Source organism: Oncorhynchus mykiss, chromosome 23 (assembly GCF_013265735.2).
Source record: "Oncorhynchus mykiss isolate Arlee chromosome 23, USDA_OmykA_1.1, whole genome shotgun sequence".
Classification (NCBI taxonomy): Eukaryota; Metazoa; Chordata; class Actinopteri; order Salmoniformes; family Salmonidae; genus Oncorhynchus; species Oncorhynchus mykiss.
Window position 1 is genome coordinate 39,763,530 of NC_048587.1, and position 18,276 is coordinate 39,781,805.

At 40.5% G+C, this 18,276-nt stretch overlaps 3 protein-coding genes across 4 annotated transcripts in view; 1 reads left to right on the plus strand and 2 right to left on the minus strand.

Moving 5' to 3' along the window:
* Nucleotides 1-3,261: 3,261 nt before the first annotated feature.
* Nucleotides 3,262-9,071, minus strand: hnrnph3 (heterogeneous nuclear ribonucleoprotein H3 (2H9)). Its single transcript, XM_021580992.2, has 11 exons — nucleotides 8,789-9,071; nucleotides 7,983-8,081; nucleotides 7,694-7,849; nucleotides 6,008-6,151; nucleotides 5,355-5,493; nucleotides 4,548-4,732; nucleotides 4,333-4,425; nucleotides 4,110-4,243; nucleotides 3,804-3,939; nucleotides 3,639-3,695; nucleotides 3,262-3,533 (listed from the first exon to the last, which is right to left on the minus strand). The coding sequence occupies exons 2-11, from the start codon at nucleotides 8,068-8,070 to the stop codon at nucleotides 3,460-3,462; spliced, it is 1,206 nt and encodes a 401-aa protein (XP_021436667.1). The 5' UTR covers nucleotides 8,071-8,081; nucleotides 8,789-9,071; the 3' UTR covers nucleotides 3,262-3,459.
* Nucleotides 9,072-9,809: 738 nt separating this feature from the next.
* Nucleotides 9,810-14,101, plus strand: pbld (phenazine biosynthesis like protein domain containing). Of its 2 annotated transcripts, XM_021580994.2 has the most exons (10): nucleotides 9,810-9,999; nucleotides 10,971-11,002; nucleotides 11,145-11,244; nucleotides 11,488-11,586; nucleotides 11,698-11,807; nucleotides 11,933-11,962; nucleotides 12,051-12,139; nucleotides 12,249-12,424; nucleotides 12,504-12,566; nucleotides 12,918-14,101. In XM_021580994.2, exons 3-10 carry the CDS (start codon nucleotides 11,160-11,162, stop codon nucleotides 13,028-13,030), a joined length of 765 nt encoding a protein of 254 aa, XP_021436669.2. In that variant the 5' UTR covers nucleotides 9,810-9,999; nucleotides 10,971-11,002; nucleotides 11,145-11,159; the 3' UTR covers nucleotides 13,031-14,101. The 2 variants fall into 2 exon arrangements, with proteins under 2 accessions (XP_021436669.2, XP_021436668.2); XM_021580993.2 differs by lacking the exon at nucleotides 9,810-9,999 and having other exon boundaries at nucleotides 10,767-11,002.
* The window catches only part of dna2 (DNA replication helicase/nuclease 2), a 34,404-nt gene continuing 29,980 nt past the window's right edge, over nucleotides 13,853-18,276 (minus strand). Inside the window, exons 17-23 of the mRNA XM_021580991.2 lie at nucleotides 17,898-18,091; nucleotides 17,393-17,482; nucleotides 17,032-17,239; nucleotides 16,743-16,832; nucleotides 16,040-16,222; nucleotides 15,710-15,856; nucleotides 13,853-14,323 (exon numbers count right to left, since the gene is read on the minus strand). Coding sequence (XP_021436666.2) covers nucleotides 14,270-14,323; nucleotides 15,710-15,856; nucleotides 16,040-16,222; nucleotides 16,743-16,832; nucleotides 17,032-17,239; nucleotides 17,393-17,482; nucleotides 17,898-18,091 — 966 coding nt within the window. The 3' untranslated portion in view covers nucleotides 13,853-14,269. The remainder of the gene's footprint in view (nucleotides 14,324-15,709; nucleotides 15,857-16,039; nucleotides 16,223-16,742; nucleotides 16,833-17,031; nucleotides 17,240-17,392; nucleotides 17,483-17,897; nucleotides 18,092-18,276) is intronic.

Sequence of the window (18,276 nt, forward strand, 5' to 3'; positions counted from 1 at the left end):
TGGTCATTAAGTTCTTGGTCACCTCCTTGACAAAGGTCCTTCCTTCCCGGTTGCTCAGTTTGGTCGGACGGCCAGCTCTAGGCAGAGTCTGGGTAGTTCCATATTTTTTTTTCTCCATGTCCTAATGATGGAGACCACTGTGCTTTTGGAAACTTTCAACACTCAAATTGTGTTATACCCCTCCCCAGATATGCCTCATCACAATTCTATTTCAGAGATCTACGGACAGTTCTTTGGAATTCATGTTAGTTTCTGATCTGAAATGCACTATCAATTGAATTGGCCACAGGTGGACTCCAATCAAGTTGTGACGTCCATGATTGGTCCCACTATTTGAAGTGCACCTTATGAAGACTTCATAAGCACTGCATAAATGGGTCACAAATCTGTAACTGTATTTCATGCTCCATAAGATAAAAATGTGAATATAAATAGATTGTCACAGTTATGCAACGTTACAAATCTTTATAGAGCATGATATATAGTTATAGATGATTTGAGAAGCATCTATGTAGTGCTTATGAAACCAAAAGATGCACTTCAAATAAAGCGGGACTGGATGATCAAAGGAAAGTTAACGAACCTGAGCTCAATTTGGAGCATCATAGCAAAGGTGTGTGAATACTTCACAGTACCAGTCAAACGTTTAGACATACCTACTCATTCCCGGGTTTTTATTTGTACTATTTTCTACATTGTAGAATAATACTGAAGACCAAACTATGAAAAAATGCATTTGGAATCATGCAACCAAGTGTTACACAAATCAAAGTGTTACGAGATTCTTCAAAGTAGACACCCTTTGCCTTGACAGCTTTGCACAATTTTGGCATGCTCTCAACAAGCTTCATGAGGACCTGGAATGCATTAATTAACAGGTGTATGAAACTTGCTCTCATGAGGACCGCCACAGGAAAGGAAGACGAGAGTTACCTCTGCTGCAGAGGATAAGTTCATTAAAGTTACCAGCGTCAGAAATTGCAGCCCAATTTGGTGATACTTGATGTGTCAAGTAACACCAGGGCTTGATGTGTCAAGTAACAGACATCTCAACACCAACTGTTCAGAGGAGACTGCGTGAATCAGGCCTTGATAGTCAAATTACTCCAAAGAAACCACTACTAAAGGACACCAATAAGAAGAGACTTGCTTGGGCCAAGAAACACGCGCAATGGACATTAGATTGAAGGACAGATTTCCACCAGTCTGATGAGCCCAAATTTGAGATTTTTGGTTCCAACCACCATGTCTTTGTGAGACGCAGAGTAGGTGAACGGATGTTCTCCGCATGGGTGGTTCCCACTGTGAAACTGTGGAGGTGTGATGGCGCTTTGCTAGTGACATTGTCAGTGATTTTATTTAGAATTCAAGGCACACTTAACCAGCATGGCTACCACAGCATTCTGCAGCGATACACCATGCCATCTGGTTTGCGCTTAGTGGGACTATCATTTGTTTTTCAACAGGACAATGATGCAACACACCTCCTGTCTGTGTAAGGTCTATTTGACCAAGGAGAGTGACGGAGCACTGCATCAGATGACCTGGCCTCAAACAATCCCCCGACCTCAACCCAATTGAATGGTTTGGGATCAGTTGGACTGCAGAGTGAAGGAAAAGCAGTCAAACAAGTGCTCAGCATATGTGAGAATTCCTTCAAGACCGTTGGAAAAGCATTCCAGGTGAAGCTCATTAAGAGAATGCCAAGAGTGGCTACTTTAACAAATCAAAATATATTTTAGATTCTTCAAACACTTTTGGTTATTTCATAGTTTTGATGTCTTAACTATTATTCTACAATGTAAAAGTAGTAAAAAAAAAAAAGAAACTCTTGAATGAGTAGGTGTGTCCAAACTTTTGACTGGTACTGTATGTAAAATAGATTTCTGCTAATTATTTTAAATGTGAAAAAAAGAAATCACTTTATCATTATGTGGTAGATGGGTGAGAAATGTAAGCCATTTTGAATTCAGGCTGTACCACAAAGGAATAGTTTCTGAAGGCACTGTACCACAAATGACTCATTTGCTAAGCTCTCCATTACTCAGCCTGTATGATCTTTAGCACAGTAAACTTTATCCCAATTCTAGCTCCAAGACAGATGCATTTTTTTTTTTTTTTTTTTATAAACCTAGCGCGCTGATTTATTGGCACACTGAACCATGTTGCGCACCATAATTTAAAAACTGTGGGTAGTGCTAGAGGTCGTCACTAGTTACCACAGCAACTAAGTCAAACCCCACAATTCATCTTAAAAATATGATTCTAACCTTAAAGGAAGACCAAAAAGCAAATGTTCATGAATTTTTACAATAGTCATAATTGGCTATATCTGAATACTCCATCTTTATGCAACATTTTCAGGGGACCCGTTTTGGCTCATGAGCGCTACTTTCAAAACTACTGGCTGGAATTATAAAACATCTCTGTAGCATTAATACATTTGTTATAATTCAAATTATTTAGATATCAATAGCTGACATAGCTTGTAAATTCTAGGTAGATTTTCCATGAACATACCACCATTCCAGAGCATCAGTCACCCGAATAGGGCCTGCCACATACGCATCTTGAGCCTGGATCTATGTTTGTAAAAAGACCAAGGCAGGGAGAGCGCTGTCTAAGTCTTCTCTTACACTTTGGACTCTTCACTGAACCCCCTCCCTCCCTCTGCACTTTAACCCGTGCTAGCAATGACTTTCAAGTCTAAGGGCTAAATTCAATCAGATGGTGTCAGAGGTGGTACTGTGTTAGAGCTGTCAAATCCACATGAGGCTCCTTGCGTTACCGTACCACGGACAATGCGATTGTATGCAACGAAACCACCCGATTTTATAATCCCGCAGCAGCGCTATAAATTCATCCATCCTTGTTAAATTCAAACACTCGAATTAAACTGAGGCATGTTTTCGCGTTAATTTGGATGGGGGGGGGGATTTATAGCCTAACATCAATTTTTTTTAAAAATTTTAGTCATTTCTATCATCGATAGAGCCTACACTTCTATCGCCGTTTTCAACTTCTAACATGGTAGAGATGAGGGAATTGTTTGACACGAGCAGCTGTTCACCGATTTGTCAGCTCATACCGCAGTTACACATCCAAAACCGCCACACACAGGTTAATGCTCGATCTGATTGAATCAAGCCGTAAAGCGTAGAAAAATGCAGACAGAGGGGAAATTAGCTAACAATAGTAGTAATTAACGAAAATATGCATTATAGCTAATGGTCTTGAAATGATCTTAAACTGAGACACAGAATTAAATATAAAATGTATTAAGTAAAATGTACAATAGTTGGTTAGCCTATGCAACTGCTCAAATATATACTTTTTATTCCACTCTTTGAGACTGGAAATATTTTAAGTAGGTACTTTTTCTGAACATGTGAAAACATTCAAATACAAAACAAATCTTCAAGACTTGAACGTTTGGTTTAGAATGGTGATTACTCCTGTTTAGAACATCCCCCTCAGTCCACTCCGTCTCAAGCCCATGCCTCCTGAGTTACCATAGAAACCGCCGCCGCGGCCTAAAACCAACCAGGAAATAAATTCAGAAATGGCATTAAACATTGATTCAACCATTGTTGTCTGAGTGTTTTCTGAAATACAGGCAGGTGAGAGAAGAAACTTACCCATTTCAGATGCTCCACTAGCAGTTGAGTTTAAGAAGAGCTCAATGTATCGATGTTCTGGGGAACAAAAATAAATAAATTCCCTTTAAAAAAGGTTATATTTTATGGTTCATTTTGAGAGTGGGGTAATCATAACAGGGTAAAACAAAGTAGGGATCCACGTACGCATGTGATTCTTGTCCTTCGACATAGCTGAAACAGCATCTTCATGAGACCTAAACTCAACATCGGCCTCGCCTGTGGATTTCCCATTTGGTCCAAAGTCGATATGAACTCGCACAGGAGTCAATGGGGAGAAGAACTAAACCAAAAAGGCATACACGCCAAAGAGTAAGGGGCTGCTCTGACCACCATGATTGTATAAATTCCAAGTTACATAATTGGACTGTCAATATTTACTTTAAAATGTGTTGACATCATTGGAAGAAGAAATGGGAGTGATTATGGGTACTAGAGAAATGTGATTCTTACATTGGCTATGTCTCCCTCAGTGGCACGGAAAGGCAGGCCCCTCATGTGTACAAAATGGCCACTATGGAAGCCGCTGTGGGAGCCACTGTGGGAGCTATGATCACCTGCACCACCGTAGCCATGGCCACCTATAGCTGCAAGCCAAGCACAGAATACATTTTCCTGAGAAGGAAATGGAGGCACACCTTCAGTGTGACACTAAAAAGGAAAGAGCATATCTTACCTCTTCCTCTATCGCCCCTTATTCGGTCATCAAACATGCCATTGCCAAAACAGTAATTACTGAAGCCATTGTAGTTGTCAAAGCCGCCATAGCCTACGTAAACAGACACAAAGAATAGGGAATCAATTATCATCTTTTCAGACCATTGGCCATCCTCAATCCAGTCCATTCACAAACACTGAATTGACTTCACTAACCAAAACTATTGCACATACCCCCACTGTAGCCTCCTCCACGCATTTGGTCCAAAAGTGCACCCCCCCGTCCTGGACCAGGGAAGAACCCACCTCGCTCCATCATGGGCCTGTCGTAGGGACTGGGTCTCTGCCCCATCATCCTTCTGGGGAGCTCATAGTAAGCCCGGATCTCATTCCGGCTGCTCTTAAAGATTTCTATGTACCTGAATGGGTTTAAATGCAGGTGGGGTTATGACAAGAACACTACATGGGACAATAGCCATATGGAGAACATCAGCAGACAAGACATTGTGCATGATTTCATATGGGCAACTTTATCTAAGCCAAATAGTTGGCGTCAAACAGATAGCTTTATTGTACATCTAGAGGGGCAAGGAATAATACAATTTATTAATTTTAGCAATAGCAGTAACAATATGGCACAGCTTTCACATAATCTGCTAATATTACAGCAGGTTTTGACTTTGCACTTTCATCATGATGCAGTATTAGAAGGCACTCTGACATAAATAGCCTAGTTCCCACAATTCAGCTATTAACAGCTCTATGGTGGTACTGTCATACAATATCTATTGTACTGTCAAAGCTCTCAATTCTGCAGCACTGATCTTAATTCCCTTTTCCCCCATTGCACTGCTTGACAAATAAATTCAATGGAAGACAATGCCCAGATTAAGCATGGTAACTGTCCAAGTAACAAAAAAAATATATTCAAAGTGTAATTTATGAATGATCATACCATCTTTAACTTATAGGAAAGATGCATGACCCCCCGCCCCATATTAGTCATAAAATTAATACCCAGCCCAGACTTTCCGTCCCCACCTGTGCCCTATTCTTTCCTTGTGTTTCCCCAGTGCCTTTTCTGCTATCTCCTTTGAGGCAAACTGCACGAAGGCTTCCCCTGTGCTCCTCCCCTGGTAGTCCATCGGCAATGTTATCCCATTTGGCACGATTTTCAACCCTTTAACCCAAGGACAAATAACCCCACAAGGGGAGACATGTTAAAAGCTGCAACATTCCCATATGTACAAAAGAAAAACCCTTTCCGCTTTTATTTGACTATTTCAATGTGATATCTCTTAGTATTAGACACACCAAAAGACCCAAGAACATACTGCTGAACTTTATTCATGAACACATTGACTTCATGTTATTCAAAGAACAGTAACATCAGAGCAGCATCATGCCATCCAGAAGATGTGGTGACTTTGCGTGTGGTTTTATAAACAGATATTTGTACATTTGTGTGCATGTATGTTATTTAACTATAAGAGATTGAATATCATGCTATACTAAGTCACCACATTCTTATAAAGCCAAATACGGATTTAATTATTTTGAATTGTATTTGCTTGTCATGCACTTACTTGAATGGCTGAAAACTCTAATCCAGCAATAGGCCTGTTTTTGCATTCATAGTTTAAGACATACACTTTGTTTATAGACACCTTACTAAAGCAACGCTATGTATGTACCTGCAAAGAACTGCACTATCTCCTCCTTACTGCAGCCAAAAGGAAGTCCCCGGAGACGTATCATACACCCGCTGCAGCTGTCGTAGTCAGTAGGGCCGCTGCGTTTCAACACCCAGTCCATCTCGCTACGGTTTGACTTGAAAACTACAAGACCGGACAGGAACGGCAAGGATTGACATTAAGATCTGAAAGGTACTCGGTAGGTGGGCAAGTTTTGGGGCTTTTTTGGTTGTCCGTCATGGGTATTTTTTGGTTGCCGAAGACTATGTTCACTTGCCCGAAAGTATAAACTTAACTATTTCCACAAACACATTGGGGAGGAATCAGAAAGACCAGACTAGAGGTCGACCGATTAAATCGGAATGGCTGATTAATTAGGGCCGATTTCAAGTTTTCATAACAATCGGAAATCTGTATTTTTGGACACCTTTAATATTCTTTATTTAACTAGGCAAGTCAGCTTTATTTTCAATGACGGCCTAGGAACGGTGGGTTAACTGCCTCGTTCAGTGGCAGAACGAGGGATCCAATCTTGCAACATTACAGTTAACTAGTCCAACGCAATAACGACCTGCCTCTCTCTCGTTGTACTCCACAAGGAGTTCCTGTTACGCGAATGTAGTAAGCCAAGGTAAGTTTCTAGCTAGTTAAACGTATCATAATCACTAGTTAACTACACATGGTTGATGATATTACTAGATATTATCTAGCGTGTCCCGCGTTGCATATAATCTGACTGAGCATACAAACATCGAAGTATCTGACTGAGCGGTGGTAGGCAGAAGCAGGCACGTAAACATTCATTCAAACAGCACTTTCAGGCATTTTGCCAGCAGCCCTTCGTTGCGCGTCAAGCATTGTGCTGTTTATGACTTCAAGCCTATCAACTCCCGAGATGAGGCTGGTGTAACCGAAGTAAAATGGCTAGCTAGTTAGCGCGCGCTAATAGCGTTTCAAACGTCACTCGCTCTGAGCCTTGGAGTGGTTGTTCCCCTTGCTCTGCATGGGTAACGCTGCTTCGAGGGTGGCTGTTGTCATTGTCAAAGGTTAATGAAATACAAATGGTATAGAGGGAAATAGTCCTATAATAACTACAACCTAAAACTTCTTACCTGGGAATATGAAGACTCATGTTAAAAGGAACCACCAGCTTTCATATGTTCTCATGTTCTGAGCAAGGAACTTAAACATTAGCTTTCTTACATAGCACATATTGCACTTTTACTTTCTTCTCCAACACTTTTTTTTTGCATTATTTAAACCAAATTATACACATTACATTATTTATTTGAGGCTAAATTGATTTTCTTGATGTACTATATTAACTTAAGTGTTCATTCAGTATTGTTGTAATTGTCATTAATCGGTATCGGCTTTTTTGGTTCTCCAATAATCGGTATCGGTGTTGAAAAATTATAAAATCGGTCGACCTCTAGACCAGACTACTGAAATACTTTATATTTTGGTTATCATCAGTAAAATATAATAATAAATAACCTGCCCAATGGGGCAACCTCTGAGCAGGCTCAACTTGCGCAACTGCTCAGGTCACTTGTCCCGGACAACCCTTCATGTCAATCCTTGAGCGGGCAACATCGGTCATAATATACTGAATAACAACTAGCTGACTGATTGATAAGTCTAAATGTGACGACAGACAGATTAGAGATCTGTCAGACAAAATACCTTCAATATAGCGATGACCCATGTGTTTCCTATCCTTTGCTATGGCTTTTTTAAAATCCTCTGCTGATTTCAGCTCCACGAAAGCTTCTCCACTGGGCCTTCCTTCTTTGGAAAACGTGAAGCACACTCCATTCACTTTCCCGACGATGTTACAATCTGCAAGATACACAAGATTAACTTAATTTGAGCCTTCTTCATTGAGCCTTCATTATTCCAGCCAGGTGCAAACAAACGATAAAGTGACTATTGAATGCCACCACTTTCAGTTTTATGAACGAGGCCTACTCACCAGAGAAGAACCCTGCCACCTCTTCCTGGGTGCAGGACCAAGGCAAGCCACGAATTCTCACCACATACCCATCATCATTCACAGACATAGTCTCTTCCTCTGGACCATGGTTAAAAAGGGCAATACAAGTCTTCATTAACGTTAGCAATATTGTGCATAAAACTTACAACCTTACTAAAGTACTAGCTAGGCCTACATGTGGAATTAGATTTCCTAGTAATTAACATGAGCTAGCTAACGTTAATTGTTAACTAGTTAAACCAGCTAATGTTAATTGTTTGCCTCAAGGTCGATTGCATCTTCTTGGGACTTTGGCGAACCTCGCAATTATTGACTAGTTTAACTTAACTAGCTACAAGGTTACCGGTCTTTTTTTTTTGACTATACAAGTCTTGATAGTTAACGTTAGCTAGAATGAAATCAGAGAGATTCATTTCTCACTCAAGCGCTGTTAATTGGGTTCTGTCATTATAGATGTCCTTGATAGTTTACTGACTCTGTGACTAAAACACCAATTTCCATAAACTATCCAGATAGATAATGGTATGTTTTCGACAATACATTATTAGCTATCTAGCTAGCCAGTCTTGTTCCGGAGTAGACGCTAAATAACGTTAGCTAGCTAGCCAACTCTTGCTAAGCTAGCTAGCTAGGACATCGTAACGGTCAAACGGTCTAGGTCAGAAAACAAAACTGTCCATCCAGTTCCGAAAATATATCCATTCCAAAGCGAACAAAAAAAGCATTATATATTTCAATAGGAAGCCACACAAATATTGGGAATAAAATGATAAAACGCGTCTTACAATTTATTTTCCCCGGTCTCAGTTTTTCTCAGGTGACAGGGAGTTCCGCAGCAGGTAATGTCGCGAGAACATAAAACCTCTTCTACCAACAGCCGCCCTCTAGCAGTTTCTAAACGCAGAGGCGCAACATCGCGAGACTTCTGGGAACGCTTACCAAATTTACCAAAGGCCCAGATTCACAAAACGTTCTTAATTGCACTTTTCCCTTAACTATACACTTAAGAAGAAAGTTAAGCAAAGTTGCTATTCCTCAAAAAGGTTATTGGAAATGTTCTTATGTTTCTCCTTAAACTAAAAATTAAGAAGACATTAGATTATTGAAAATAAAATTATTAATTCCAAGAAAGCTAAACCCTTGTTTTAAGCAGGGCAGTCAGAATAAAAGCTCCTGAAAGCCATTGAACATGTTTAATTCACACAAACTTTATCTGAAAATTTCACAATTGATTATTTTACACCCAAGAACATGTTTTAGAACAATAATCTCAGTAAGAAATATGCTAACATGATTGCCATTACTAGATAAATAGCTTGCTAAAACGGTTGTCTAGCAACAACCACATAACATTTGTAAGAAGATATTTGAGAAGTTCCTAAAAAAAATCATTCAATATTAAGATAGTGTTGATGAATTGCACTTACGAACTATTTTATTAACTTGTTGTTTTTCTTAATAAGCTTCTTAAGTTTTTGCGTAAGAAGTGTTTTGTGAATCTGGGCCCAGGTCGGGAGTTGTAGTTTGAGAAGTCAATAAGAGATGTGAAAAATTATTAATTAGTTGTTACTTTTCACTAAATCTAAAGGCACAACCTAGATTCGAGCCAATGTCTTAAGTAGTTGAACATGTTATTACTCCAACCTCGTTAAAGCGACAAACTGCCAAGTTTTCATTCTCGTCAAAAACAACTCTTATATCGAAGGAGTGACTTTAATTTGATGACTTGCACATGCGCAGTTCGGCGCGAAACGACCGTTGGACCCGATGACGTGTTTTAACGAATGTTATTTTTTTAATATAAACAAAATCAATACAAAAAGTACATGGGGGAACACAAGAATATAGAACGAATATAGAAAGGACAATTGGGCTAGGGGGTACAATATCACATTACACACGGACCTTAAGGGACACACACACACTTAGACATAACAGCTTTTTTGTTGGTAGAATATTTAATTGTCTTAAAATTTGGTTCAATTTATTTTGTAAGGTAAGAAAATGTGTTTTATTTGGACATTTACATTTGTGAATATGACATTTGGCCAAAATAATAATTAAATTAATTACCTAGAATTGTTTCATATTGGCACTCCCCACCCAGTAGGCGCAGTTCTCCATAGGAATGAATAGAATGCTTCAGTATTTCAATTAGAATGTTTGAATGACAAATTTACATGTATTTAGGTATATGTTTGTTATAATGGGGACAGTACTTTTTCATGTTTTATTTTTATGTTTAGGTCACAATATGTAAAATGATGCATTAAGGTATCTATAATAGAATACATGTGGCAAAAATTTATGTAGACATTAATACATACATTTCTATAGCCTCCAAAATATATATATTTTTACAGCGGTGAGGGAGTGCCAGAATGGAGGCATGGTGGCTTTAATACAGTGCCACCATCTAGTGTATATATAAATAATTGACCGCAAAGGCTGTTGAAGAATGGTGCGCACACGGTTTTGGCGAAATGTGTCTTTCAGTACAAACCTTCACGTAACCTAGCAAATGTGGAATCAAACTGAACGCACTCCTGTTTAAGATGGGTTCCTCCTTGTGATTTTGAAAAAATAAATAAAAATGAACCCAGGGCAGATGCGCACCGAGAGATAGCTACACCTGTCCGTTTCTATGAAATCAATTAAATATCGTGCTCATCTGCACTACCTAAAAAGACAGACGAGCAATATTTCAAGGTGGGCCTATTCTATTGGGGAGATTGTCTAGCCAAGCCAGCACTATCAAGTGAGTGCAGACAAAGGAAAGGAGAAAAGGAGAGGAAGCAATGGACTTTAGACTTTTGGGATGATACACCCACTGGTTAAAGTCCATTTGGAGGCGTGCAGCTGTTAAACTTCTGCACTTCTCACTGGGAAATCAGCATAGGCCACTCTAATAAGTAATGGAGATTCCAGTATTCATTGTTGATGCATTTACCAATTTACCTTTCAAAGGAAATCCTGCAGCAGTTTGTCCCCTTTTACATGCAAGTATACTTTCTTTATACATAATTACATCTTATTACATATTCTCATGTATTGCTGAATAATCAACATTAGTATTTGCTTTAAGTTATCTAACCAGTAATCATGCAAAAAAAATACTGTTGACTGTTCAAAACCAAACAGGAATTGCAGGATGATATGTACCAGAAAATTGCTGCTGAGATGAACCTGTCAGAGACTGCCTTCATCATAAGGCTAAATTCAAAAGATGACTTCAGCTCAGGTATCTTTTTCGAGACATTCTGAAATAGAGTTGAAACTGTACTCTATTTCTGTGCAGAAGTTTTCCAAATCTGCCATCTGGTGGTACTCTATTTTATTGCAATTAACCAAGAGGGGGTGATTGATGCCAATGAGAATGAGAGTATATGGGACTCAGGAAAGAAAAGGTAAATCAACTCATCACAACATCCTGAGATTACTGACATGGGAACTTGTATGTATTTTGGTATGTGTTGTATTGAAGGAGCACGCTTCCGCTTGCGTTGGTTCAGCCCCACCAATGAGGTTCCTCTGTGTGGACATGCCACCCTAGCTTCAGCTGCTGTACTGTTTTACAAAAAAAGTAAGAATGACTGTCACATAACAGTATCTCACATGTAAGCAAGTGAATGGCAACTAGTACAAACATATAGTGCAATTCAATTGTTTCTATCCCACAATTCCCTTCCTAAAGAAAATGTCAACGCAAAAGTGGTATTTGAGACTTTGAGTGGAGAGCTGTATGTGCAACAAAAGGGGGAATCTATAGTGATGGAGTTCCCTCTGAACAAACCTACTCCGCTGGTAGGTGATGAAATCAATGTGGCACATTTATGTTCAACATATATATACACTGTACACGTTATAAGTTTTGCATAAAAGCCTTTGCAAATTAATGTAACTTCAGAATTGAAACTTCATATCCACAGGGTCTCAATGAATTTAAAGACATTGTTAATGTAAGTACATCATCCTTCTTACCACTGTTTCTATAATTTATGGTGAAGAATTAAGATCATGTCCATCAGTCTGAATATGAATGCGCAGGCTGCTGTGGGAGACCAGCCGGTTCTAGAAGTGTGCCTCTGTGGCACCACCAAAAAGCTAATGGTGCGCCTTGCTGACACTTGTGACAGGTAACAAAAAAAAAAACTTACTTTATACATTATCACTGGTGCTGGGAAACAGGATGGAATGGCAAATTTCACTTGAAAGGGATTGAAAAAGTGACTGTTTGGTTTTTAGGTCAGTGCTCACATCCCTGCAGCCAGACCCAGCAGTTCTTCTCCGTGTAAACACTGGAGGAAGGGTTAGGGGTCTGATTGTCACCATGATTGGAGCCCCTGGCTGTCAGCCTGGCTATGACTTCTACTCCAGAAACTTCTCCCCCTGGTTTGGGATTCCTGAGGACCCTGTGACTGGTAAGTACAGCAGACATTGGCAAGTCTTTTCTGTAGTCTTTTAGAAAGTTTAATTTGGTTTGTTTTTACATCATTGCAGGCTCTGCACATACTGTCCTTGCAGGCTACTGGTCTGAGAAACTGGGCAAGAAAAAGATGCTGGGTGGGTAACAGTGGAGGCTGCTAAGGGGAGGACGGCTCATGACAACAGCTGGAACCGCACAAATGGAATGGCATCAAACACGTGGAAACCATGTGATTGATACCATTCCACTTACTCCGCTCCAGCCATTACCACAAGCCCGTTCTCCCCAATTAAGGTGCCACCAACCTTCTGCGGTGGGTAATGTAAACAGTGCAACATGGAGTTCAAATTCCATTGCACAGAACCCAATCAATTTACAGATATTGATGGACAGGTACATCTAGAGTAAAATAAATCCAATAAATAAATAATGTATATATATATATCATTCAAAGAACTACCACACTGCATTCTCCTCCTGTGTGACAGCCTATCAGTGCTCCAGTCGTGGTGGGGAGTTGGAGCTGGAACTACGGGATGATGGCAGACTGAATATCGCTGGCCAGGCTGTAACCGTCCTGCAAGGGATTCTAACTGTGTAGAGGCTATACTGTTCACGTCGACCTAGCCAAATAATCTGTAGACCTAGCTGTGGCTACAGATTGAGTTTGAGATTAACAATTTGATACAATGGAATAGTCATTTAACAGATGCTCTTATCCAGAGCGATTTACAGGTTTGGGTTAAGTGCCATGCCAAGGGCACAGGCAGACTTTTCACCAAGTTGGCTCAGGATTCGAACCAGCGACTTTTCAGTTACTGGCCCAACAGTCTTTAACCGCTAGTCTACCTGCCGCTCTAGTGAACACTCAACATACAATCCTCACCATTTGTATTTGGACAGTAATCTTAAATTAAAATTTAGGCTCTATAGCCCAGCATTTTGGATTCGAGATCAAGTTTCGAGTAGGAGGCGAGAATACAGAATGTCACTTAATGTGAGGGTATTTTCATACATATTGGTTGCAACACTATATACACAGAGCGTTGCCATTCTTAAAATTACTTATTTTGGTGTTCAAACTTTTGTTCATGTCTTATCTAAACTCTGGCACTGCAACATAAGCATGAGGAAGTGTATTGCTGGTTAGGGTAAATTTCTGAAAACCAAGTGAAATCGCAAAAAAAGAAAGTGTCTGTAACCTCCTGTTCTCTACATGTGACCCCATGTCTGGACTCCAAAATGCAGATTTGGTTCCAATAAAGAAAACTTCTCATTTAATGAGACAAAAGCGCTTCATGAATCATGTCCCCCCATTTGAAGTCAGAATTAGAATTTATGCTTCATTTTCCAAATACATATGGTGAGGACTGTATTTCAACAGTCTGGAATTTTACTGACAGGGACACAAGGGAAACAAATGTACAACACTTAAAATGATTTATTCACATAGAAATTTTCAAAATGAACGTCAATATAACAAGTAAAAGCTCGACAATCAGCACTGGCTCAGAAACAAGACTAATGACCAATCTTAATCTAACGGAGGTCTGTGAGGCAATGTCTGAGCAATTGCTACATAGCAGATTTAGTGTAAATGGTGCCTGTACTTCAACTTTCGAATGGTCACATTCTGTTGTAATAAAAATAATTAAAACAATAACACCACAAACATAGCTGCCATGGATTCTTGTTAAAACATGAATTAAAAAATATATAGCATATTATCAACTATTTCAAGTAATCAATATTGAGGAATCGATACATTGCTTGATCAGTCTAAAGGCTGATTTCCAGATGGTGAGTGGAGGAAAGGCAATGTTCTACATCAGATGTCCCGTCACAGGTGCATGGTGGGTAATACCTCATGGGCTGCTGGAGGGAGCTGGAAGACGTGGGCCAGTTAAAACAAACACCCTGAGTGGATTGAACAGTAATCATTATCAATCATCAAACAACAACTTAAACCTGTAAAACATTGTTTAAACCTGTAAAACACTGATGTCTACTGCCATTGACCTGGGGGATAGGTTTATGACAGTCATAAATACCTATTCCCTCCCTTCTCTCTCTACCCTAGTGAGGTTACATTTGCAAAACCCTTGGTTAACAGAGATTCTGGGAACATCAGAAGGTGGGGGGAAATTAACTATATTCTGGTAATCTGACCAATGGAACATATGCAGTGGTACTTAATGAATATGATGTCAGTTCGGTTGTCATCTGAGACATTCTCATCAATGATCAGATGACAAACTCTACAGTGGAAAGTCTACACATCAGTTATCGGATTCACATGGAATTGTTGTTCAATTTAAATGTTTGAATATTAAATTATTCGTGATGGGATGAAATGTGATTTTAGCTTCTAAAATGTGAGATTTGGGTTTTCATAAGGGCTCTGTTCAATCAGTGGCCCGCCCCTGTGAAGGGACATGGGCTATAAAAAAAAACCCTTTTCAAATACGCCCTCCTCTCCCTTCCTATATAAGCCCTTGACGTCAATGTAACCTCCTGTTCCGAGGATGTAGGACGACGGTCCTATGTCAGAATGGTTCAGATAATAACTACAGAACGAAGCCAACATCAGCGTGAGCTTTGGTTGCGAATGGTATGAACTTTGAACTCTTATTCACTACAGAAGTGATACCTCCTAGCCGTTGAGATAGCAACAGCAGATGGTTAGGAAGGAACAGAGTATCCTGTCTATCACCTAACGCCGTTACTACAACGTATCCAATTGACAACCAGAGACATTCTTCAAAGGACTCGGTTTGGCAACACGGCCTTCCATCTACCACCAACTTACCGAAGAGCAGCTCAGAGTAAATATTTATTGCATTTTCCTTTTCCAAATGGGCGGTAATTTAGAATGCATCAGATACTGTATTTACGATAGCACAGCTTCTCCCTGTGTCCCTGAGTCTTCCCACTCTTTCACTCAAACCCAGCCCTTTTCCTTTGTGTAACAAGCTGTCATATCTGTTCCGCCCGCTAGGGACGTTTTCCTTTATGACGTAATTTGTAATCAAGATAACAGCTCTATAAATATTATTTCGTGGTGCCCGACTCTCTAGTTAATTACATTTACATGATTAGCTCAATCAGGTAATATTAATTACAGATTACAAAAAATATAGAATAGCATGTCATATCACTTAATCTGGCATAGCCAAAGACACGACACTATACAACAAACATTATAGCACCTCCACAGCATCCATTCACCACTATTTCTCTCAGCCATGGTTAAGGCCATACTGGGCAGTGTAAAGGATATCATGCTCTCCTGTGTGAGGTGGTTGAGGAGTTTTTCCAGGGGGGCGTAGCGGCGCAGGGTGGGGGCCGAGCCCACCATGAGGAGCTTGTGTTTAGCTCTCGTGATGGCCACGTTCAGCCTCCTCCAGTCCTTCAGCAGCTCACCCAGCTGGCAACAGACGAGGTCTCACACAGATCAAAAATGTCACGACAGATACAATATGTCCAATTTATATACAAATAACTAATGTTGAAATTTGCAGAGAATCTATTTTAACTATCCATCCAATTTTGAGGTACTTTGACAAAGGTCAAGATCTCAAGAGACATGGTCGGTTTAAGGTCAACTCACATTGCCTTCTAGGTTACTCCTGACAAAGGAAACGATGATGACGCTCTTGTCGCGGCCCTGGTACTTGTCCACAGTGTTGACCTCCACAGTGCTGAAGGCTGGCCCGGCTAGTAGGCCTGAGATGGCCTTCAGTTGTTGTCTGTAGGGAGCAATGACCCCGATGTCACTGGCCCTGCACCCAGCCTAGTAGAACATAAGGGTATAATTAAGCAATAAGGCCCGAGGGGGTGTGGTATATGGCCAACGTACCACAGCTAAGGGCTGTTCTTATCCACAACATAACACAGAGTGCTAGGACACAGCCCTTACCGTGGTATATTGGCCATTTATATCACAAATCCGAGGTGCCTTATTGCCATTATAAATTGGTTACCAACGTAATTAGAGCGGTAAAAATAAATGTTTGGTCATACCCATGGTATACGATCTAATATAACATGGCTTTCAGACAATCAGCATTCAGGGCTTGAACCACCCAGTTAATAACAGGTTAGTGTAGTACTACCTCTATATGTATCAATGCAGAGCAATCACAAAACAGAGCACTGAGTGACATTTTGAACCAAAGGGGTGGGGGGGAACAAAGACAGTTCTGCTGTTCTAACACAGTACATACAATCTCTGTCATTGCTGTGAGTCCAAGTAAATCAGATTAATTCATTGAAATGTGTGCATTTCGTTTGACTTTCATTGAAGCTCCCACCTTCAATAGCAGACTGACTATGCCGTGCACCAGAGCAGCTTCTGTCTGGTTGCTGATTCCCCCCTGGTCAACCGTCTCCAGGGCTGGAACCTGTCAGTCAGAGCAGCAGTGAGGCACTCAAAGAAGAGGCATGCATATACAGGTCAAATAACATACAAAGGTCCAACAACACCGTTACACAGGTCAAACAAGCCACACTTAAATGCTTATTTAGTTTTGTGGCATCATGTAAAATATAGTAATCAAAATAAAGAGTATTGCAAGAATAATATTGGCGCAAGAGACTGACCTGGGTGGTGTCCAGGAAGCAGACAGGGTTGAGAGGCTCCAGAGCTGCCTGGACCCAAGCCAGGTCCTCCGGCCGGCCCAGACTTAGCTCCAGCTCCCTCTGGACAGAGCCCTGGGAGGGCAGGGTCAGCATGGCGCTGGCAGTCCTCTCTGAGCCACACTCCAGCCTCCCTCCGTACATCAGAGTGTTACTTAGGGACATGATTTTACTGTGGAGGCCACCATGAAATTAGTGTAAAAACGTTGGGTGTGACGAAAGGAAACAGTAACCATTGAGAGAAATAGATAAACAATAGAAAAACAAATTGATGCTGAAATAAATGTTTTAAATAGTTGACATGATTTTGTTAAGAATAACCCACCTATTCATCCTGTACTGGACGTTCAGCTGGACTACAGCCTCACTTTTACGCTCGAGACGCTTGAATAGACTCTCGTCCATACCCAACAACCTGATGACGACTTGAAACATTAGAAATGGAGAGGAAACTCTACTCGAAGAGTCCACACTCTTATTGTATGTTTGGTTTCATCGATCCTGAGAGGTGGGGTCGGTGGTGGTTGTAGAGATGTGTCTACTAGGGCTGGGAATTGCCAGGGACCTCAGGATATTATATTATATGTTGCCGTTAGAATCGCAATACATATTGCAATTCGATACTGTGATTTTTCTATGTCATGGAAATAAAACAAATTGTGCTGAAAACAAATTGTCGCCCTATTTAAAAAGATGGAGAACAAGCTATGAAGGGCAAATATTTGCATTTTGGTGAAGCTAGAGCAAAAATAATATTGCAATCTTGTCAAAACGATAACATCCCGGTGTAACTTTATCAATTTTTGACCCCATCACTAGAATCTACTCACCTAGCCTCTCTGTTCTGGACAATGGGGGGCAGCTGTTGGTGGTCCCCCACCAGGACAAAGCGCTGGGCATAGAACAGGGGCCCAAGGCACACTGGCTGACTGATCTGGGACGCCTCGTCCACAATGCAAAAGTCAAAACGACGACGGGAGAAAATGGGGTGCTTTACACCCATGCACGTGGTGGCCACCACCAGCTATGGAGAGATGGGAGGGGTTATTACATAAACGTTTTTGTATGATAACTGTAGTCTCTCAATGGTTGTGTTCTGCCATCTTGTGAGAGTCCATTTGAACAATTGTAGATCATGCGATAGGGCTGTGGCAGTCATACAATTGTCAGCAGGTGATTGTCAAGCAAATAACTGCCTGTCTCACAGTA